General features: G+C 40.3%; 1 protein-coding gene across 1 annotated transcript in view; it reads left to right on the plus strand.

The window, feature by feature from the left end:
* The window catches only part of LOC126203600 (histone acetyltransferase KAT6A-like), a 166,520-nt gene that overhangs the window by 109,047 nt on the left and 32,407 nt on the right, over positions 1-25,066 (plus strand). Inside the window, exons 4-6 of the mRNA XM_049937966.1 lie at positions 9,635-9,766; positions 11,152-11,316; positions 23,268-23,351. Of these exons, the coding sequence (XP_049793923.1) occupies positions 9,635-9,766; positions 11,152-11,316; positions 23,268-23,351 (381 nt within the window). The remainder of the gene's footprint in view (positions 1-9,634; positions 9,767-11,151; positions 11,317-23,267; positions 23,352-25,066) is intronic.

Genomic DNA, 25,066 nt, shown 5'->3' on the forward strand with positions numbered 1-25,066 from the left:
AACAGCCTTTTCCAGATGCCAACACCTTTTTGCAGTCTTTTTTGAACTACGCAAAGTGTATGACACCACCTGGTGACGACATATCCTTGCCTCATTATGCAGGTGGGGTCTCAGAGGCCCACTCCAGTTTTTTATCCAGAATTTCCTGTTGCTCCGTACTTTCCGCGTCCTTGTTGGTACCTCTCATAGTCCCCCACCCATATCCAGGAGAATGGGGCCCCACAGGGCTCTGTATTGAGTGTATCACTATTTTTAGTGGCCACTGATGGTCTAGCAGCAGCTGTAGGGCCGTACGTCTCACCCTCTCTGTATGCAGACGACTTCTGCATTTCGTACTGCTCCACCAGTACCAGTGTTGCTGAGCAGCACCTACAGGGGGCCATCCACAAGGCGCAGTCATCGGCTCTCACCCACGGCTTCCAGTTTTCGGCCGCTAAGTTGTGTGCCATGCACTTCTGTCGGCGTCGTACCGTTCACCTGGAACAGAATTTTACCTTCATGACTGGTTTTTGATGCCCAATTGACATGGCTACCTCACCTTCGTCAGCTTAAGTGGAAGTGCTGGCAGCACCTCAATGCCCTCCACTGCCTGAGCAACACCAACTGTGGTGCAGATCGCTCTACTCTGTTGCAGCTCTACAAAGCCCTTGTTCAAGCCCGCCTTGACTATGGGAGTGTGGTTTATGGTTTGGCGGCAAGTTCAGCGTTGCATGTACTCCACCCAGTGCACCACTGTGGCGTTCGCCTAGCGACAGGAGCTTTTAGAACGAGTCCAGTGACCAGTGTCCTGGTGGAGGCCGGAGTCCCTCCATTGCAGATCCGACGTGCACAACTGCTTGGCAGTTATGTTGCACACATTCATAGTTCTCCTGAACATCTGAATTACCATCCCCTTTTCCACCCGCGGCAGTTTTATCTCCCGCATCAGTGGGCCAGGTCAGGGCTAACGATTACAGTTCGCGTGCGATCCGTTCTGTCTGAAGTGGAGTCCTTCCCTTTCCCACCTCCCATCCAGGTCCGTCCGCATACACCTCCATGGTGTACACCTAGGCCGCAGATTCGTCTGGACCTTTTGTGTGACTCTAAGGACTCAGTTACTCCTACCGTTGTCATTTCCTCTCGATTCTTGACGTATTTCGGGGCTCTGAAGTGGTTTACACAGACTGCTTGATGGTCATGTTGATTTTGCCTACGTCCAAAGAGGCCATTTTGAACAGCATTCCTTGCTCGATGGCTGCAGTGTATTCACTGCAGAGCTGGTTGCCATCTCTCGTGCACTTCAGTATATCCGTTCATGCCCCAGGAAATCATTTCTTCTATGTACTGACTCCTTGAGCAGCCTACAAGCTATTGACCAGTGCTACCCTTGCCATCCTTTGGTAGCATCCATCCAGGAGTCCATCTATGCTCTGGACCGGTCCCATCATTCAGTGGTGTTTGTGTGGACCCCAGGACATGTCAGCATCCCAGGCAACGAACTTGCCAACAGGCTGGCCAAACCGACTAGGTGGAAACTGCTTCTGCAGATGGGCATAACAGTACACACAACAAACTGTGTGTGATTAAGGAGACTACGAATCTGTGGAAGTCTTCCATGGGGGCCTCTCGCAGGGAATCAGTTGTCCTCTGCTGGCTCCGCATTGGCCACACTTCTGCGACCCACAGTTACCTCCTGCACCGTGAAGACCCTCCTGAGTGTCAGTGCGGCGCCTGGTTGACAGTGACCCATATTCTGGTGCACTGTCCCACTTTGACTGCCCAGCAACGAAATCTTGGGTTATCGGACTCGTTTCTGCTAATTTTATCTGACGACGCCTCATCGGCTGATTTAGTTTTACGTTTTATTCATGAGGGTGGGTTTTATCATTTGATATAAGTTTTAGCGCATGTCCTTTGTCCCTCTGTGCCCTCCACCCTAGTGCTTCTAGGGTGAGGTTTTAATGTGTTGCAGAGTGGCTGGCTTCTCCTTTTATTCTCATGGTCAGCCAGCCATGGTAATTTGCTTTGTTGTTTTAATCTTTTCATCCATTTCTGTGGTTCTCTCGTCCTCCTTTGTCCATTTACATGTTGGTTGCCCTTCATCGCTCTTGTGATTTTTCCTTTCATTCCGTTTAGAGTTGTCAGTCTCGTTTGTTTTATTCTCACACTTGTGGCTTTGTTTATTCAGAACAAGGGACTGATGACCTCGTAGTTTGGTCCCTTTCCCCCTCTTTTAATCCAACCATCCAATGTATTTTCACCGATAATCTTTCATGTATTTCTCTTGAAGAGCCTTGGAGAATAGCATAAAGCCAAAATGCGTAAGCCAGTACAAAATTAATAAATACAGTGGTCAAGACCAGTATCAGATTTTGAGTGCATTAAAAATGACTGCAACATCTCTCGAAGCAATATGCATTTTACTGTTGAATAAAGTAATTGTGATTGACACCTTGCAATGTTGGAAGGCAGTTTTGCCTGCTTGCAGCCAGCCACATTGACGATGCTCTGTGTATACCAACGGAACAGGCAGCACAGTGAGCATGTGGCACATGAGGAAGAACAGCAGTTGGCTGACAGCTGCCCTACCACTCAACTTGTTGAAATGTTACTTTAAATGAAGTATGTGTGGTCTTCCTGAAGTCCACAAGGAAGGCCTACCATTATAACCTGGTAAATTATCCAGTAAAGGTGAAGTGATATCTGCATTCCACAAGGAACTGTTATAGGGCCTCTACTTCTCCTAACCCATATAAACTATTTAAGAGAGAGTCTGAGCAGCCCTCTTGGATTGTTTCCAAATGATGCTGTCATTTACTGCCTAGTAAGTCACCAGAATGTCAAAACCAGTTGCAAAATTACTTACACACAGCATCTATGGTGCAAAAAGTGACAATTGACTATAAATAACAAAATGTGTGAGGTCATCCACATGAGTACTAAAGAAATCCATTGTATTTCGGTTGCACGATAAATCGCACAAACTCAAAAGCTGAAAATTCAAATAAATCCCTAGGAATTATAGTTATGAACAACTTAGTTGAAATGATCACATGAATAATGTTATGGGGAAGGTAAACCAAAGAGTGCATTGTATTGATGGAACACTTCAAAGGTGCAACAGGTCTACTAAAGACTGCCTACACTATGCTTGTTTGTCCTCTGGTAGAGTATTGCTGTGTGTTATGTGTCCTTCTCAGATATTATTGACAGAGGACATCAAAAAAGTTCTCAGAAGGGCAGCTCATTTTGTCTTATTACAAAATAGGGACGAGTGTCATGATATGAGAAGCAAGATGTGGCGGCAATAATTAAAACAAAGGTGTTTCTCTTTGGTGTGGGATTTTGTCACGAAATTTCAGTCACCAATTTTCTCCTCTGAAGGTGAAAATATTTTCTCAGCAACCTACATAGGTAGAAACGATCATCATAGAAAATAAGAGTAATCCTAGCTCGTGCAGAAATATTTAAATGTTCATTTTTCCTACACATTGTTAGAGAACGTGATTCAAAGAACGCTCTGCCAGGCACTTACGTGTGAACTATAGAGTAGTGAAGTAGATGTGTGAGCAACATCAGGGCATTGGCAGAATTAAACCTAAAGTCTTCTGACAATATGTAGACTGTACTTTTTTAGTGTTTTCTCCATGTTGAGAAAGAGCTGCCAAGATGGTAACATCTAAATTAAATGCAGAGCTTATGAAAGGTGCACGATCCTTATTGCTACGTGTCTTTTGCGACCAAGTAAGTCAGCCATAGTAGAGCATATCATCTCCGCATGACTTTTCATTGATTTTTCTACTACGAAAATCTTGTCCACAATGAAATCCTTCTGGGATTCAGTTATTAAGGAATCTGAGTAAATTTGTTTGTCAGAAGGTCTTATTAATTATTATGGCAGTCTTCAATTGGTCTAGTTACGGCTTCAGGCCAGGGGTGATTGTAAAATTTAATTAGCCACAGATAGGTGGTGTTGCGTCCCTACACATACACACACACACACACACACACACACACACTCCACAGAGTGATTTTTTTGGGGGGGGGGGGGGGCAGGGGAGTTAGTGTTGTCATTGTGACCCAGAGGTGAGGAGGCACAGGTGCCAATTATAGCTCTACAGCTACATACACAGTAGGCCAACGAATGACAGCCAGCTATGTTGTTGACAGAGATTTGCTTAGTGTGTACAGGTGGCAAATCGGAACCAACAAAGTGGTTGGCCTTGGTTGCTGTTCGGTTTGCTGGCTTTAAAATCAAAGCATTGGCAGTTGGTTGGTGTTGGGACCCCTCTTATAGTGTTGATGCCAGATCAAATATTTGTTGATTCAATAGCGGTTTTGTGGGTCTCTGGAATGGGTGTGTATGTGTTTCCGTACATCAACAAGACATACTGAGTATGTTTTGTTCATCTGTTTTGCTCTTTGATTTAATAAGAGCATCATCAGAAACTCTGGAACTTACTGTATAAAGTACAGTAATTTTCTGTTAAAGAGGAAAACCAGTTGGTAAAACATACTGAGTGCTGCTCGTGGCTGTCCTGAAAAACTTAGTCGCTGCTTCCCCTGCAGGCAATGACTGCTCTTGCTAAGGGTAGGTATTCATTTTATTTAAAAATACTGGAGTATAGAGTGGAATATGGAGAAAGCATTAAAGCTTATAGTTGTAACACGAATGGGAATGTTTATGGGCCCTTACGAACAAACTGAAAAGACTAGGCACTTGGAGAGAAATAACTCTGCTATTAGAAAGTGATATGCACTATATAAAAAGAAAATGGTGTTCTTTATTGACATGTTTTCGCTGTGAACGACAGAGATACAAACAAAAGCGGGAGTATCTATGAACTTTCTGCTGCAGATACAGCTCTCCTAAAAGAGGTGGTATCTTTGGGAATTTTAGGGCTTACACAGTTCAGTAACAGATATGACATAGCCTATATTCTAATTCAACTTTAAGATAGACATTAATTTTGTCCTACCTTTTCTGAACATCAGCTTCTTGTAGTAAAATAAATATTGTGCATGCAGTAACTGCTAAATCCTCTTCTTTCCTCATTAGTCAGTGAAATTTTAATTAAAACTCTACTCTACAACAATAACAAAATGGGAGCATCAGCAAGCTATCAAAGCCAACTGTGATTGCACATGACCAAATCCCTTGGCTCAGGTTCTTTGTATGGTGTGGAGGAGAAGCCCAACACCAGTGCCCTGGTGACCAGTGTTTGGCTGAATGCAGTCTGTCATTCACTGGCCTAGTGTGTACGTGTCACACAATTAAGCATGCTCTCCTTCTTATGGTACAGGGATTATTTTAAAGTTCTGCATTGATTAGAATCATATGACTTTTGTAATGAAAGTGTTGCTGATCAAGTGCCTGTTACTTTGTATTCCACTATTTCTTATGAAGGCTCCTTCCATGTTCTACTCTCCTAGTGCTTACTAGCATAAAGAGACTTACTGCATTTAACTAGAACGTGATTTTATTAAGTTATTAATTTATAAATGGACGTATAAGTAGTTAATTTTACCATTCAGTAGCCCTGAAATGGTCATCTAGGATGTTTTCTTTGTTGTGCATGTGTACAGTATAGTTTGAATTCTGAACACTCTGCATTCTGTCCAGTATTTTATTGCATAGTTTTTAATACTTTAATTTGTGGTTGCTTTTGTCGAGACATGTAATAAGAGGAGGTAGTTGCCTTTTTGAAATCTTGGGAACCGATCTCACAAGGGGCTGCACTGCTATCAGATTTCTGTAATTATTCATGTTTATGGCATGTGAACTTCAGAACTCAAATACCAGTGTCTGAAAGCAGTTAGATGAAACAGTCAGAAATTCTCGAGAAAATGAGAAAATAGACTTTGAAGTTCTCAGAGTGACCTTAATTTATTAAAGGTAGGAGAGATTTTGGAGTGTTGCATGGCTCTGTCAGTAGCACTTGAGGGTGGTAACCAGTGGACTGCTGGTTTAAGATCCTCTTTGCTCATAATTTTTTTCTCGTTCAGTTCAAACACTTGCATCATTTAAATATAAAGTTCATTAAGTATATGACAACTCACACCCCTAATTATCATTTTTTATGAAAAATGTGTGTTTTCTTACTTCTGATTATTGTAATACCATGGAAAAAATTCCTTCTTTCTGTTCATTGAACATAATTACCTCTTCACATGCTACATACTGTTTTCGTGTAAGGTTTGTAACGTATAATGGAATAAGTCTTCTGATAGTAACATTGCTTCTTCAGAAATTACCACTGTTTGTGTTGGTTTGATTAGGCTATTTTCTGTGATGATTTGCTTGTAGTATACATAGATATATCTCATGTGTAATCTTGAATCATCACTGCTTAAGTACCCTTCAGCATCATCATCTTGTGCGGGATCAGGCAAATTGCCATTGCCCATGCTCCCTCCCTCCCTCCATTAGATTTTAATGTGTAAAGCTGCAAAACACTGTCTGCTGCTTAGGCATCGAACCCTGAAATGTCACTACAGCCGCAGCTGTCTCTTGTAAAAAATGTTACATCCCTTCCCACTGTTGTGGAATTCACCAAAATCCTTTAACCCAACCAACTGTGGCCCACTCTGCAGGTAATACTAGGTACTGGGGTAAGTGTTATGACAGTGGCATGATACCCCCCCCCCCCTCCCTCTTCAGAGAGGCTCACACCTCTTTTGTGAGTATGTGCTTGGCTACCACAGGGCCCCAGCCTTCGCAGCATTACTTCTTCCTTTCCGTGCTGCAAGCTTATACTTCAGTTTGCCCTTTCCCCTTCTGCCTCTCTATCGTTAAGCTTTCTTGGTGCAGACCCTGTCTGGACCTGGTTTATGATTGGCACTAGTTTCTCCACTTTCAGCATTTCCTACAGCTTCTCATCACACACACACACACACACACACACACACACACACACACACACACGGAACCACAAGCACTGGCTGCGGTAAAGATTTTGAATCATACTGTCACAACTTGACCTTTGCCTCTTGCCTATTGATAACACCACACACTTCAGTGTGAACACAGTACTTTCTTGGCCATTGACCTTCCCATTTGCAGCCATTGTCTTCTGCCATCCATCCACTGGAGAGTCCATGATGACCTGTGTGGCAGTGAGCAGTTCACAACCTTCTTATCCCTCCCTCAGCATCACGTCCCTGAATGCCTGCTCAGATGGGCTCTCAATGGTGCTGCGTGGAGTGCTTTCACCTCTACTGTCACCCTTGGCTGGCTGCCAGTGGCTTTCGGTTTTCAGCGGCTAAGACTCAATTTGTGCACTTTTGTCAATGTTGTACTGTTCATCCACAACCAGAGTAATACACTTCGCTGCCTGATAAACACCAGCTAGGATGCAGCTCGCACAACCCTTCTGCAGCTCTACAGAGCCCTTACACAATCCCGTCTCGACTATTGGAGTCTGGCATATGGTTCAGCATTGCACATACTGGATCTGATACACCATTGTAGGGTTTAACTTGCGACAGGAGCATTTCGAACTAGTCCTGTGACCAGCTGACTCACGAAGGATGGGGTCCCTCCATTGTGGATCGGGTACCAACAGCAGCTTGTCAGGTATGTAACCCATGTTCGCAGCTCTCCTGAGCACATAAACTATGATCTTCTCTTTCCTAACATGGAAATCCATCTTCCACAATAGTGGCCTAGATCAAGGATTATGATCAGTCCACGTTTGGTCCGTCCTAATCTTCCACCTCTCCTCTGGGCCCACTTACATACCCCTCCATGGCGTATCCCTTGGCCACAGCTTCATCTTGACCTATCACAAGGTCTGAAAGACTCGGTCCCTCTCAAGGCCCTCTGTCTCAAATTTTTCTCTGTCCTTGGCGAATCCTGGGGTTCAAACGTAGTCTATATTGATGGCTTGATGGTTGCTGGTCAAGCGGACTTTGCTTATACTCACACAACACATACTGAACTGCATTCCTTTCTGAATGGCTGTAGTGTTTTCACTGCGGAGTTGATAGCCACTCTCGTGCTCTTAAGAGTATTGCTTACTGCATCGGTGGGTCCTTTCTCATCTGCAGCGACTCCTTGAGTAGTTTGCAAGCTGTCGACCAGTGTTAACCCCATCCCTTGGTCATTGCTGTCCAGGATTCTCTGTATGCCCTCGAACAATGTGGATGCCCAGTCACTTTCATCTGGACCCCAGGTCATGTCGGGATTCTGGAGAATGAACTCGCTGATAGCCTGGCCAAACTGGCTACCAGTAAACCAACTCTTGGTATCAGTATTCCAGAAACAGACCTCCAATCAGTATTGTGCAGTCAAGTGTTAGGAGTCTAGAATACTCACACTGACTTACCAAACAAACCATGGGTGATAAAGGAGACTACAAATCTGTGGACGCCCTCCATGTAGGCCTCTCAGAAGGACTCTGCTGTCCTTTGCCGGGTGTGCAGCACCCATACGTGGCTGAGGCATGGTCATGTCCTCCATCATGAGGACCCACCCCATGGTCGTTGTGGTTACCATTTGATGGTAGTCCACATTTTGCTGGACAGTCCCCAAACTACCCACCCTGTGGCAGACACTCAATCTCCCTGACTCGCTACCCCTTTTGTGAGGAGGTGATGCCCCAGCTACTGACTTAATTTTGCATTTTATTCATGAAAGGGCTTTCGCCTTTCTTGTTAAGGGAAGGACACGTAACCTTATTGAGGGGTTGGGAGAAAATTCTGTTGCCTCCTCTGCCCACACCAGGATGTGGTTGTCTAGGCTTGGTGGTCCAGCTGGGTCCTCGCCCTACCTGCTCTTTTGCTCTTCTTCTCCCTTCTCCTGTTGTCTGTTAGACTTGTTCATCTTTTGTCTTTCTATGCTTTTCTGAGTGGAGTTAACTGTGGTAAGTGGCGGGCACTGGGGATGTATGTTACTTCATTGCTGCTCTGCAGATGGGGCACCTTGCATGCCCATCATCCTCCCTTTTGTCCCTTATCTTGCCTTCATTGACATTTCGTACACTCTCCCCCCCCCCACCCCCCTCCCCTCCTCTGGTAGGCTATCTCTGATGTACAGTCATGTAGACCTGTCTGTTTGAGGAAAAAGGGACTGATGACCCCATAGTTCGATCCCTTTACTCATCCAACAACCCAGCCAACGAACAGTGGCATGGGATCTCAGTTTTGGCAACTGATGTCAATGTTAACCAATAGTAACGGGCATACTGCAGAGGTTATAAAAACGCACATATGAGACTCTCTGTGAAGACACACACTCAAATATCGCATTTCTATTAAACTCACATGCACTTCTCATAAAAATGATAGATGTGTGTTAATTATCATATATTTAATGAATTTTATATTTAAATGATGTAGGTATTAGAATTCAACTAGATAAAAAAATACTGAAGCAAGACTTCAACCAGCACTCCAGCAATTACAGCTCAAGTGCCCCTGACAGAGCTACATGTCTCGTTATAAACTGACCTATATTTAGTAAATTAAGGCCTGTTGGAGAACTTCAGGATCAATTTTCTTGAATTTTGAGAGCTGCGTTGAACTGCTTTGGCCAATTCATATTTGAATTCTGAACGTTGCGTACCATAGATATGAAAAATTACAAAAATATGATTACTGTACCCCTTATCAGTAGGCTGTTGAATGTAATCATGTATAAGTATTTGTATTCCAGGAGACGACAGGAAGCCCAAAAGACACCAGCGTAAAAAGTATAAGAGAGCATGGGAAACCAGTTAAGACATTAGAATGTGTAGAAGAAGTGGACACACCAGCAGATAGTGGAAACTGTGATATGACATATCAGGTAAATAGGTTGTAGAATTTTGTAGCACTTAAGGTTTTTTAGATTTCTTAAGGATTTAAATTTTCTTAAGTCTGACATCATTTTAACAGTTGAAGTACTAAGTGGTGAAAATGAAAAGTTTAAATGGTAATTGAAGCCTTTTGATTGTTCACTGTTCCCAATACATCTTCTGCGCAGCAGCTCAACTGTAGTTCATAGCCATCCAGATGGATAATAAACTGAGATGGTACTAGCACATAAGTAAGTTAACCAAAAGGTCCAGTTTTGCTTGCTTCAGACATAGAAATATCTCTCATTATGTTAACTAGAAATATCTCATATGTTAACCTGCAGACAGAATTGCTGAATTACAACAATTCATTTTGACATTTGCTTTGCAATTCTTCCTAGTTCATAGATCTTGAGGCTAACAAATTTTTAAGTGCTAAAATACACTGGTGGCTTGATGCCCTCTTTTGTGGTGCTACTACCAGAAGAGTTGTCTGTGTCAGCATTGACGTTTGCCTTCTTCCTTGTTTCTCATTGGTTATAATTATACAACACCACTACCACATGTAGAACTCTTAATTCACCCACATTCTGCAGTTATCAGTACTAAACAAATATATTTCAGACACCTTATGGGCAATCCAATGATGATCAGTTGTTATTGTAGAATAATTCACTGAATTCAGACACAACTTTTGCTGTTTTGAATGTGAGACATTGTCAATGTTGTGTGTTCCCCACCTTGATGTGCTAAAAATTTATTTAATTTTTGTAAGGTAACTCCTGACATCTTTCGGAACTGAATTATTCACATTTTTTGTTGTCATAATTGTTCATTGTGTTTGTTTGATTATGCAAGTGGATGATAAAGAAAACATATTTATATCTTAAGCAATGTTTTCTCCCCATGTTCAACATTGCTAGCATCATTATCAGTGGCAATTTTTTGTTAAATCTTGCACTTCAGTTTTTGTCAGATTGTATGCCGTGCTTTCATAAACATGCTGCCCATATTCTAGCAGACAGGGACAGTATTATGTCCATGCGAATGCAATTTTATACTGTTAAATGAGTGTTTGGAAAGAATCTCATTTTAGTGAAAATTTGGGCATGTGTGAAAAAAAAAAAGTTGCCACTGATGACATCTTTGGAAATAAGAATGCAAAACGTGCATAGTCTAAGTAACTGTCACAAATTTCAGCTGCATAGAAGATTAATACACAAACTGAATGAATTATTATAGCTCAGGTAACTATGCACTTCATACACATGGAAAAATGCTACTAAGTTTAATGAATGGTAGTAGGTGAATAACTGTCAATTTGTTGTGTTTGTTAGACTCTTCTGACTTGTTTTAATTTTTGTGCTAGTCGTGTGTAAAGTATTATTGTTTTTAGCAGGCCTTGCAGAGCATACCACCTCATGTGCAATGTCAACCATTAGACTTGTGTGAGCCATTGAATATTGGTGAAGCCATCAGGAGGTACAGAACGTCGTTTACGTTGAATTGGTCCTCATCTTTAGCAAAGCTCATTGAACTATTTTCGTGGCTAGCAAAGAAAGTGAGAACCTTTGCTTTACTGTTAATATTTATGATATGTAGTTCAAATTCTGTAACAAAGTGGTTGAGTAGTAAAATAAGTGCATAATTAGTTTAAATTATTAGTTACATTCAGTGTCTGTAGATATGCAGTTTCACGCCAGTTGGATAAATTTTTCAATTCTGTACTGTATTTCTTTGGTTCTATTTATTAGCTTGTTTTTAAATAACTTCCGTTCTTAAGCATGCTTTTAATTTCCGTCATGAAGCTGCTGACGCAATAGTAAGAAAATTTATGATAATACACGTTAGCTGTACTGAGGACTGGATTTCCATAAGATAACGCCCTCAGAGATGAAAATCGTACTTCTTTGATGAATGATAAGAAATAAGAATCAAATATAATCATGGTATTTTCTGTTATAAATGTTAAATCTTGTTCCTTCTGCTGCTGTAATCTCCTCTGCTCGATAACTGTGTGTCTATCTTTGATTTCATGCGATGTACTGAAGATACTTGGACTGTGGAGGTGCACCACATTTATTTAAGAAATCGGAGGCCAAAAATATTAGAAATCAGTTGTGAACTATAAATTCAACCACCACCACTAGCACCACCACCCCCAAGAGTCGTCATCACATAGTTTCCAAGCCACTTATTGTCAATGGCATATGAAATAGTGTCTTCTGCGTTTGTTGATAATTAACCCTTTCGCTGCTACAGGCTTCCTCTCTGCATTCGGCATAAGGATGGCTTTCTTATGGATGTACTGCTCGCCAAATTTTGGTGCCTGTGTTGAGAGACGCTGTTGTAGATGGTAGGAAATACATATATGTTTTTTTGAAAGCTATTCAACGAAAAAATTGATTTTTGCACATATTATACTCTGATATCTTCGCTTGATGACTGACTGAATTTCATTTCCTTATATGCCATAATTACTGTACTGCATTACATTACTTAAGACGGTGTGCGAAATTTTAAAAGTTTTGCAGAGATAAAAATGAATTGCATAAACTTCGCATATGGTTGGTTTTAGGCCATACATTACAGCAAATGAAATGTAGAGAAGATCTCTGAATTTTATTTGAAATTGAAAGCAGAACAATGCCTCACTTTGTTCTCGAGTTAATGGGTTTTATATCCGATGGGTGGTCCAACGCGACACACCCATTCACGTCCTTACTCATTGCGAATCGTGGGCATAACAACTGTCATATCTAATAAATGATTAAAGGTGTCAAAAGGTTTTCTGTAAATGATAGCACGTAATGAGGCACATATGTTGTATGATAAATACTCAAAAATTTGCATTATAAAAACTCAAATTTTTTGTTCACCGAAAAATGGAAGTATCTCCATCGACGGCAGTGAGAGATCAGTGGCCCAGGATGCTTATAGACATCCATAGCAGTGAAGGAAAACCCAGGTGTCCTGCATATATACGTCCAACAGCACCTGGGGAGCAGTGGGGAAAATATGTGTATACATGTCCACAGCAGCGCAAATTTAATAAGTTTAGGAATTATCCGTACTCACTACAGTGAAAGTTATGTAGGAATTTGCTTTGCTTGTGAGAATGGTGTCCTCCTTAATTTATTTTAATAAGAACAAGAAAAGTGCTTCTGAATAAGGAGAAGGGACAAGTAGAAAAGGGGAAAATGTAGAAAATGACAACTGTATAGGAGAAGTAACTTGAGGTAAAGTCACTCCAAATTCTGAACCAGAACAGACAAATGCAGAAAGTTAGAAAGAAGGAACAATGCACTGGAAAAGAAGTCAAAATCTTATAATACATGGCTACTTTCTATATTTTTTCTACAGCTTCTCTCTCACCAGAGTTAGTTTGCTTTCTCACATTTCCTAACTGTCTGTATTGTATCTCCTATACAATTGATTATAATGAAAAATATTTTTTTATAAACGTATGGCAGTTAGTAAAAAAGCTTAAATTAGCTTTCCAAGAAAAGCAACTGACTTATAACATTGTTGTGGTCTTTTCTGTATCCCTCAGGTTACAAACATAATCCACTACATCCATGCAACAAATGTCCCACAAAGCAGGGTTAGACTCTACAATCAGTAAATGCTGATGGATTAGCAGGAGAACACAAAGGTTACATTCAAAGTTTCTACCTGCCAGGATATGATAGGGGTGAGCAACTTCACAAGAAAAGTAGTGAGTCAACCATTCTGTAAATAGAGCAGTGTCTGTCAATAGGCAGAGTATGAACATCCCAAGGGAAATCAAAATAAACAATGAGGTCTTTTAGGTGGGCTAATTTGTCAGGTTCTGAAAAGATTCGTAAGGATACCGATAGCTCATGAGAAAGATCATTAAGGCTCCACTGGGGACTGAGTCTCCATCATCTCAAATGATGCAAACTGAGGGCTGTCGTCTGATGTAGATCTGTGTGGTGCTTACTCTATTGCAGCTATGTATGCGTTGCCAGGGATTTTTGCAATAGTATTCTTTAAGGACCTCTGGGTGACACATTTGGGATTGTACACTGTGTCCAACATCAACAGCTACATTGTGCCTTTAGAGTGGTCCAGCATGATTAATGTGCACTGTATCCCAAGAATACTTTTGTTTTGGCCATGCAGAAAATGCTGTGTTGTACGTAACATTCTGGGAACATACATGCTGAGAATAGACGGTTGTTTCAGTTGCCTGACGAGTGCGTGGCCAATGTATGTATCGTTGCACTAATGATTTCATGCTGCTCGTGCCCCAGTGCGACTGGTGAGGCAACTGTAGAATTCTTGGCTGGAACATAGGTTAAATGACAATCCAGCATTTCACAGCCTCCATGGCCAACATAAAGACAGCATCCTTGACATTGATATGGCGTCAGAGGGAGAAATGGGTAAGATATTCGGATGTGCTCGTTTTGTTAACTGCTCTGGCCACCCTTGCAATATCCTGCAAAGTTATGTATTCTGTCCTGTGGACTGGGCTGTTGCTTGGGTTGTGATTATGATAAGCTGACCGACAAAAGCGTAAGAATACCTGCTAGGAAGAACTGCTGAACTTTCTCATGATGATAGGCCAGACTCACCTGAAGCCACTGGAAAAACAGGACCAGCAGAAATAATGAGTCAGCGGTATGGTGAAAGGTCGGAAAGCTGCAGGACCAGAGGAGGTGCATTCTGAATTCTGTAAGTTTTTTGATGAAGAACAAATAGACTGGATGATAAAACCATTCAATAAAAATTATGTGTAAGTCAGGTACCATTCCTCAGTGTCCTCAGTCAAGAGTTTTTAATGTTGCCAAAAAAAAAAAAAAGCCAAAATGTACTGATTTCACAACAAATGTGATGAGTCATGTCATGAAAATATTTCTAAAAGTTATTCACAAAAGAATCTACAAAGTCTCTCCATTAAAACTATATTGGAGGTGAAGACATGAACTGTGGTGTCTGTGCTTGTTCTACTGATTATCAAACGGCTTTTTAGTGAGTACAACATTGCAAGACAGTCAAGGTGCTGAAAAACAGTGGGGTATATGACAACGACCTGGATCATAATTAATTTGTATTGGAACCAATATGCCACTACAAGAATAGAAAATGATAAACATGACACATTAAAGATATGCCAAGGAGTGAGACGGGGCTGTATTTTGTTGCCACCAATATTTTAGCTCATATTCCCTTCAAAGAAGCCCATGAAAATGTTTAAGAAAGAATTGCCTTGAAGCTGAACAGTATCCACTACACTAACTGTAATATTTGCTGACAGCTTAAATAGCCCTAGACATCTTGTATCTTGCATCACCAAAAGATGAGTGTTGTGGCCTAGAAATAAACATAGGTAAAACAAAATTCATTGTAGTCAACAAGAAATATATACCATACTGTCATTTAAACCATAAATATGCCATGTTAATTATTAATTATTTGACGTAAGCAGCTTCTTGGTGGTGGTTTATTTTGGGTGTTGCCTTTCATCAGCAGTATGTGTACTACCAAAGAGCTTTCTTCTAATACATTACTTCTAGTATATGTAGTAGTGTTTTATGCGTGTCTGATTTTTCTTGTCTTTATAATGTAACTTGCCATATGCATAATGGTTTTTAGCATCTGCCAGTGATATTATTTCATAATAATCTTGTAGTAATAAGATAATATGCTTTATACATACATAAATGCAATAAGCATAGTGTTTTTATAAAATATATGCAATTGTCATTGACAATTACTATACATAAGTTTGTTTTTTGTTATATATCATAGAATATACATAATGCTACTTCTAATTTTTGTTATATCTGCTTGCAGAACAAAGAAACGTGTTGCCATTCAAGAACACTATGAAATCTTTGATTTTTGTGTGTGTGTGTGTGTGTGTGTGTGTGTGTGTGTGTGTGTGTGTGTGTGTGTGTGTCAGAACAAAACCACACAACCAGTGACAAAACATAGTGCCTGTCAGTTCTATATATTGCTGAAAAAGGCAGCTTACTAAATGCATAGGCAGAAATATGCAACTTCCCCATATAACAATACATCCTGTCCGCCCCAATAGCTGAGTGGTCAGCTTGACAGGTTGCCTTTCTATGGGCCCGGGTTCGATTCCCGGCTGGGTCTGAGATTTTCTCCGCTCTCGGACTGGGTATTGTGTTGTCTTCATCATCGTTTCATTCCCATCTGGCGCGCAGGTCGCCCAATATGGCGTCGAATGTAATAAGACCTGCACCAAAGCGGCTGGACCTGCCCCGCAAGGGGCCTCCCGGCCAGTGACACCAAACGCTCATTTCCAATACATCCTGACATTCTAAATTAATAGATTGATCTACAAAACCAAAAAATGATGAAAATTTCATTAGTATTCTTGAATGGCAATAATCTTTGCATGTACAGCAATTGCCAGTGACAACTGTGTATATTTTCATTAAAAAAAATACCTTACGTTTTTGCATATAAAGCTTATTATTAAGAAATATTGTCACTGGCATATGCTAAAAAGTGTTGCATAGAAATTGTAATCATATGAAAAATCACATACATAAAAAATACTACCTCATATACTAGAAGTAACATAAAAGAAGGTCTTTTGTAACCCAGATATGCCCAAACCTGTGCAGTAAAATAAAATACTACAAATAAGCAGGTTACATCAAACAGTAAATCATTAATGACAAATTTACATTTTATACAAAGCTGCAAAGCACTAAATGTAACAGACATTTCGTATTGCCTAAACATTAATGGTGAATTTATTGAGCAAGAAAACAAATTATACATACCTATAAACTAACATTAACAACAAATGGGATAACTTGAAAGAAATTTAAGTTCCTGTTGAGAAAGCGGGAGCTGCAGTTCATAAAATGACGGAGCCATCACCTCTTAATCAAAACAAAATTAAGATTTCTACATTGCTACATGTTTTCCATTCTTTTCTGTGGATGTGGGACCTGAACTTTGACTGAGATGACAAGAAAATGACTTGAGGCATTTGAGAGGTGGCTATCCAGGAGAAAAGCTAAGAGTACCATGGACAAATAAAATTACTGACAATGGAATTTTCTGTGAAATGAAGAAAAACAAGTTCCAAAGATAGCAAAATGTGGAAAACTACTGTTACAACCCCCTGAACTGGGATTGTAATACGTCAGAATGACAGAGGGTTATGGTTTGGGAAAGAACGGTGATACATGCTGAAGCATGCAGAGGAACACTGTCAAGAATGTCATTGATTTTATTACATCGAAGGTACACAGTGAGCCTTCTGCTGATCCCAATGATTGTGCTATGCAGAGTCCATGCATGGGTCAATGCCAATACCAGAATCTGCTGCATCGGTGTCCGGCTGCCCCGCCTTACAGATGTAGCCCTCCTACTCACGTCATAGATCAGTGGCCACCGAATGTGTCGGTTTTGCCAGTAGCCTGGGACATAGAAATGTTTGAGCTCTGCTAAACTGAGGCTAAGCCGAGTATTTTGGTTATGTGAGCTGTAAAATGTTTTGTACGACCCAGTTAAGGTTTAAACAATTGTTTATATTGCTGGTAGTTGTCTTCAGTCTGAAGACTGGTTATGATGCAGCTCTCCTTGCCATGCTACTATATCCTATGCAAGGCTCTTCATCTCTGAATAACTATTGCAACCTATATACATTAGAACTTGCGTACTGTATTCATATCTTAGTCTCTGTTTGCAATTCCCCTGGCCCCTCCTATCAACAAATCCCTTCTTTTGGTCACATTGTGCCACAAATTTCTCGTTTTCTCAATTATATTTCAGTACCTCCTCATTAGTTAAGTGATCTACTCCTATAATCTTCAGCAGTTTTTTTGTAGCACCACATATTCTCTTCTTGTCTGAACTGCTTTTCCTCTAAACTTAATTTTCATACAAGGCTATACTCCAGACTTCCTAACACTTGATTCTATATTCGACGTTCATATTTCTCTTCTTGCTGTTGCAAGTCTACATTTTATATCCTCTCTACTTCGACCATCATCAGTTATTTTGCTGCCCAAATAGCAAAACTCTTCTACTACTTTAAGTGTCTCATTTCCTAATCTAATTCGCTCAGCATCACTTGATTTAAACTCCACTACATTCCATCACACTTGCTTTGCTTTTGTTGATGTTCATCTTGTATCATACTTTCAAGACACTGGTCATTCTGTTCAACTGCTCTTCCATGTCCTTTGATGTCTGTGACAGAATTACAATGTCATCAGCAAACCACAAAAGTTTTTGTTTTTTCTCTCAGAACTTTAATTTCTTATCCAAATTTTTCTTTGGTTTCCTTTATTGCTTGCTCAAAGTACAGACTGAACATCATCAGGGATGGTCTAAAAGTATGTCTCACTCCCTTTTCAGCCACTTCTTTCCTTTTATACCTTTAGACTCTTAACTGCTATATGGTTGCTGTAAAAGTTGTAAATAAGCTGTATTTTACCCCCTGCATTTTCAAAAGCTTTCTGTATGTCTACAAATACCTGGTACATCGGGTTGCCTTTCCTCAGCCTATCTCCTAAGTCATAGTGACTGTATTGTCTCAAGTGTTCCGGTATTTCTCCAGAACTCAAACTGATAATTGGTGTCAAGGTAATTACATGTCAAATGGTCTAGAGGTCCTTGCATGATCATCATGGATTTTGATGAAATTTTGTGTTTACTTTCACATGTTCCCACTGAACATTGGTAAAGTATTTACTTTTGTCATTATAATATCTGTAGAGATATAGTCATTTGTTGGATCTCACAGCACAGCTTTCAACAGTGCACCCAAGTTTTCAGCAACTTTTGAGACATTTTATCTCTGGCAAAATGTTCTTGAAAGAAACAAAACTTGGCCATCATGTACAACTTTTCGCACTCTGTTAAGTGAAATAATTAAAAAGGAACTTAGAGAACTTTTGTATGGTTAATTCGAAGTAGAGAGCTCAAAACATGGTTGCTCGAAAAAGAAAAGATAAGTTGTTTAGCCTTTTTATATCTCCAGAAGTAATTGAATAAATAAACCTGAAACTTTGCATGTGATATCTTACCATACCAATACAAAGTCTTAGAATACAAAAATATTCCTCTGCTGCTTTTCAGTACTTTGCAAACTAAAGTTCTACAGTTGTTTAGTACTGTCTGGAGAAGGTAATACCAAAACTTCTGATTACTAGGAGTGAGGTGGAAGAACTCGAAAAACTTCAAAGAAGGGGTGTCTTGTCGTGACGCATGATTTATTTCAGCCTGTTTTTCTGCTATAAAAGCTGCAACATCAGATGGGATACAAACTTCAAAATTTGACTGTACATTGCCGGCGCACTAGAGATCTCATTGTTACTGTATTAATTATATTTAAGTGCCTGACAAATGGTTCATCGAACCACCTTCAGGTTACTTCTCTACCACCCTCGGACAGCTCATGGGAAAACTGAACACTTAAATCTTTCCATGTCAGCTGTGAGTGCTCTTATTGTATTATGATTATCATTTCACCTGATGTAGGTCAGTGCCAACAAAATATTTTTCTATGCTAGTAAAATTATCGCACAACAGCTGCAACATACATCTTATGAACTGCCTTCGAATTTTATGCTACTGTCACATTGTGTAAATTTTGGAGAAGTTCATAGCAGTCTGCCTGACATCTTTTGGAAAGGATTCCATGTTATAAAGAATTTTGAGTATTTCTTTATTCTGCAATGCAATTGTTGTGCTAGTTTGATTCCTGTTAAAAGTACAGCATATTTTGTGTTTGCATAGTTGTGATTTATGTGGAAACTTCAGGTAGGAATGTCAACAATGTAGGTAAAGAGATTGCTACTTACCAGAAAGAAGACATGTCAAGTTGCAGACATGCACAGTTAAGACACTGACATAAAGCTTTTGGCCTCAGAATTCGTCAGATATATATGCCACTCTCTCTCTCTCTCTCTCTCTCTCTCTCTCTCTCTCTCTCTCTCTCTCTCACACACGCACACACACACACAGGTGCGCGCGCGCACAATCAAGCAGGGAGAGATGAACACTGTCTGGTGAAGTGTGCAGGGACAAGACTGTCAACAGGCTCAGTGCAGGAGGTTGTGGGGCAGGGAGATGGGGCAAAAAGAAGAGAAAAAGGAGTTGGGAAAGACAATTAGATTCCTTGGCAGAGGGCTGCAAATAAACATGGTGGGAGATGAAATGGGGAGGAGATGATAGGACAGAGGGGTTGGAAACTGTTGGGTGGAGGGTGTGGGGACAACCATAGGTTGAGGCTGAGGTAATTACGGGAGTGGAGAATGTGTTGTAAGGATAACTCCCATCTGCACAGTTCAGAAAAGCTGGTGGTGGAGGAGGGAAGGATCCTGATGGCTCAGGTAGAAAGACAGGCATTAAAATCAAGTACGTAATTTTAAGCTACGTGTTGTGCCACAGGTTTGTTTGCTTTGTTCTTAGCCAGTTTGGCAGTGGCCGTTCATCCTGGTGGTCAGCTGGTTGGTTTCATACCAATATAGAAAGCAGTGCAATGATTGTAATGGAGTTGATAAATGATACGGCTGCTTTCACAGGTGGCCAGGCCCCTGATGGGGCAGGATAAACCTGTGACAGGAATGGAATAGGAAGTGCTGGGTGGGTGGATTGGGCAGGTTTTGCACCTGGTTCTTCCACAGGCATATGATCCTTGTGCCAAGGTGTTGTGATTGGGAGTGGCATAGGGATGGACTAAGATGTTGTAGAGTTTGTGTGGGCAATGGAACATCACTGTAGGAGGGGTGGGAAGTATCTCGGGTAGGATGTCCCTCATTTCAGGGTATCATGATAGGTAACCCCACGTGATAGTGGCATTCTGGCCTGAGATGTTGGAGTCGGCAGTCATGGGTGCATCAGGGGCGTGTGTGTGTGTGTGTGTGTGTGTGTGTGTGTGTTTTACTGATGAATGCTATGGCCAAAAGCTTTATGTGAATGTCTTTTAACTCTGCCTGTCTGCAGCTTGACATGTCTTCTTTATGGTAAATAGCAATCTGTCTTTTCCTACATTGTGCACTAGTGAAAAATTGTACAAGTGTGTTACTGTTATCCATGGTAGCTTAACCACTGCTGGTTTCTTTTAGAGACAGAGGAACAGCATCCCCATCATCATATAGGGACCATGTCTGATAGCTGTACAACAGCGAAGGTTAGGTGTTGCAGTTAACCAGCTACAGGGCTCTACACTTATCAGCTTGGTTGTGCTTCGAAAGGTCGAGTTTGGACCCTCAATTAACACCTGACTGATGTTCTGTAGCTCCCAAGGTGATATCGAGTTCAAGCAGAGCTCTGTGTTGTTCTCGAGTGTTACTGACAAATTCAGTCTGGCCTTCCTGCTGTCCCCTGAGTTCTAAGTGCTAACGTCAAATGTTGCTGACGAATTTAGGTTTAAGTGTTAGAGGCCAAAGTTAGAAGAAGTCTCCTCTAGGAGCCTAAGCTCATGCTTGCTTCTAGCTGCTTGAATTTTTTACTGATTTCAGTACATTGCTGGTGAAATCATTAGGAAATCTGTACTACTGGCCATGTGGTGCCACTGATGGTGCTGAAGTAACTGCAATAACGTGCTGGTCCAGAACCCAGCATTTGTCACTCCTTGATTGCCAATAATATTAATTTGCTGGGCCATGTGGGTGCATAAAGTTTATTAAAGCATTCTTCTGCTCAGCAGCGGCCTCACAGATATTTCCAATCCACGACTATTGCTCGTAAATGCATGCAACATATTGTCCTGACTGGAGGTCCAACATTAATATGAGAGGATGGATCAAATATAAACCATGCTTGTTTTACAAGCCTTTTTGTAAATGGACAGCTGCGCGATATGTGCTGATTGTTGCTTTCATTTCCAGCGATGGTTCTCCACACCTAGATTGTTGTTGTACAATTTCTTCAGTCAGAAAGGCAATGTCAGAGGTATTTTGAAAAGACTTGTGGCACAGTTTGGGAACAACACTTCGTGAGAGAGACTCGAGTGTAAACATGGCACAAACAGTTTTCACAAGGATGAGAAACAGTTGAGAATGCATCTAACAGACGTCACCAAGGATTAACAAGACAGAATATCCGCGTTGTTTGCCAGCTTATTGGAGATATGGTGAAAATTTTGGTAAAGTTCACAGCAGTTGACTTTTTTTTTTGAAAGGATTCATGTTATAGAAAATTATATAGGGAAACATTCCACGTGGGAAAAATATATCTAAAAACAAAGATGATGTGACTTACCAAACGAAAGCGCTGACACGTCGATAGACACACAAACATACACACAAAATTCAAGCTTTTGCAACAAACTGTTCCCTCATCAGGAAAGAGGGAAGGAGAGGGAAAGACGAAAGGATGTGGGTTTTAAGGGAGAGGGTAAGGAGTCATTCCAATCCCGGGAGCGGAAATACTTCCCTTAGGGGGGAAAAAGGACGGGTATACACTCGCGCGCGCGTGTGCACACACACACACACACACACACACACACACACACACACACACACACACACACACACACACACACACATCCATCCACACATATAGAGACACAAGCAGACATATATATCTCCGTGTTGGTCGTGTGGGAACTTTTTCCAAAAATAGACCACTTGGCATGGAGTGGTCCATCAGTATTCTTGCAGCTGTGACATATTAAACAGATAAGGTTGTAATAATCACACCTGTCAGTATGTGCTTTCTTGGAAGTTGAAATTATTACATTCTTCTTGAAATCTTGGAGTATTTCACCTGTCTTGTACATCTTGTACACTAGATGGAATAGTTTTGTTGTAACTGGCTCTCCCAAGAATATAAATACCTGTGAGGGAATGTTATCTACTCAGCATACCTTGTTTCCACTTAGGTCTTTCTGTGCTCTGTCAAATTTACATATATGTATTTTAGCATAGTAAAAGCAGTTGCTGCTGTTAAAATAACATACAGCCTAATGCCCTGTTGATTTTCTTTGAAATTCTGTTCTGGAGGTTAAGTAGAACTGCCAGTTTATCATAGTAACAGATTTAGTGTTTTCGTGCTATTATTTTCTTTACAAAGAGTCTCTTAGTTTATTCCAAACATTTTTTGTTGATATCATTCCAGTATATTAAAGGAATGTTTCAACCCACTGATGCAGTAAGTGATGGACATCTGTTCGTGGAATTCCATGTTTTTGACTAGCTATGTAGTATTCTTTGCACAATTGTGTGTTGGTTTGTACTGAACCTTGTTTTGTACTCTTAGGCATACTTGCTGTGTTTAACATCTGACATTTATTGCACTGTTGATTTTTGTTTCTTCTGCGAAAACATTTTCTTCCTCCTTGTATTTTTTACATTTTGAAGGAGACTATTCATATTAATGTGATAATATTGTATGCTGCACAGGCTACATTCCCTGTAAAATTTTATGACTGAAATAATCTCTGTACAGTATTGTTTTTCCCTTTTGATCACTTGCTTGTGCTCCATATTTTTGTATATTTGTTGCTTAACCGTTTGTTGTAAGTCCATCATTAATTTTCTGCAGGTGTACAGTGTTTTGAAAAGGCTTGCAAGCAGATCGTCCACATCAGAAAGCTACTGCTGCAGTTGCTCTAAGCATGTTTCACAGGTAATTTCTCGTACATACTAAACAGGTATCAGTTAAAAAATGCTAGAAAGGTGAGCATTTGCGGAACAAAGATAATGTGAAAGTAGATACTTGTACATTTACTTAGTTTGCACGGTACTGTAATATATTTTAGAGATAGCAATCATTGCTGGACATGTTCAGCTTTTCTTGTTCAATCAGTCTCTGGAGCCTGCAAAAAAACATTTAGTGTTTTTTTTATCTACGATTACGTCAGAATTTTAAGAAACGCTTCAAAAATTGGGGGGCTGGCTTTAATGAACCAACACAGTTTCCTTGCTATGAACTTTGTGTCTTTAGTATCTCTCCTCTTCTGTTTACAGTTGAATGATAAATTATAATATAGAATTAAATTGATGTTAACAGACGGAAGGCACCTTCACCCAGCTGTTAAATGCCCTAATGACAAAATAATCATAATCTTAAGCAGTATATGTTTGTATAAATTCGGAGATAAGCAAACCACAGCTAATTACAGAACTACAATAAAACCCTGTTTTTACAGTTTTCAAGGGACTTGGAAAAAATGGCATTAACTGTGGGAAAATGTAAAATGTAGGAAATGACTTAAGTTTTACTGGTTGTGTGTGGGGCACCCTTTCATTTTCACAGTTTTCTATGATATATGTAGACAATAGGCAACAAAATACTCAGCAGGGAATGTTTATTATTTAATAGAGGTTATGTGAATTTTGTGCTATGTTTAGCAGGTGACATGTCATTCACAGGAACTATAGCACAACAAATTGCATTATAAACAACTTCAACCAAGCAGCCACCATGATGATTTACATGTTTGCAAAGATAGTGATGCAATTGGCGGTTTTAGTATTTACACTTGATGCCTATGAAAAGTGCAGGCCAAGAGTATACTGCATTAAAGATCTCTCTAAACTACATCATTTTTAGTGTAACTTTCCTGCGAAAGTGACATCGGCAGATGTATACAGTACCCGCCACTTATCTAGCCGTTTTTGATTTTGTAAATAGAGGTGCATGAAATATTTTTAAGTGCATTAAATATGGCACTACATTACAGATCAATCTGCCACTGTTGCCTTTATTTCACAGTCACTGTCTTAGCAGCACGCAGCCAAATTGTCTTTTTCAAATCAACATAGAAATCGGGATTGCAATAGAGATTGGTCTGTACCACAGTAAAGATTACAGGGAAAGGTACAATATTACACTTAAGCATTTTACGCACACATTTACAAAACACTAATAAGCCATTCTTATTTATTATACAGACTTTTAATTTGGGTTGTCTCTAAATGTGACATGAACAAATGGGTACAGTAGTTACTGCTTTTTAGCCAAAGAATCCAAAATTGTGGGTTGTTTTAATTTTTTCTGGTGAATTTTTTCAGTGTGGTTATCAAGTTCGTAAACACATTGGAAAACTTTATCATCAACATCTGCAGCTGAAATATGTTTTTAAATTGTTCTCACTGCTGCATTAACAACTGCAATTGAGGGAACCTCATTGTCCTTATCACTATCACTGTCACTTTCTGCACTTTCAGCGTTTGTGTGTGAAAGTCTATCACGTCATCAACAGAAACACTTTCTACAGTGACAACATGATCGTCAGTGTGTACGAAATCGTGAACCCGAAGTTGCAGCTGCAGCCTTTCCCCATGATGAAGTGAGCAGTTTTTCACTGTTGTCATTAGCACTCAGGTCTGGTGCATCAG

Source organism: Schistocerca nitens, chromosome 9 (assembly GCF_023898315.1).
Source record: "Schistocerca nitens isolate TAMUIC-IGC-003100 chromosome 9, iqSchNite1.1, whole genome shotgun sequence".
Classification (NCBI taxonomy): Eukaryota; Metazoa; Arthropoda; class Insecta; order Orthoptera; family Acrididae; genus Schistocerca; species Schistocerca nitens.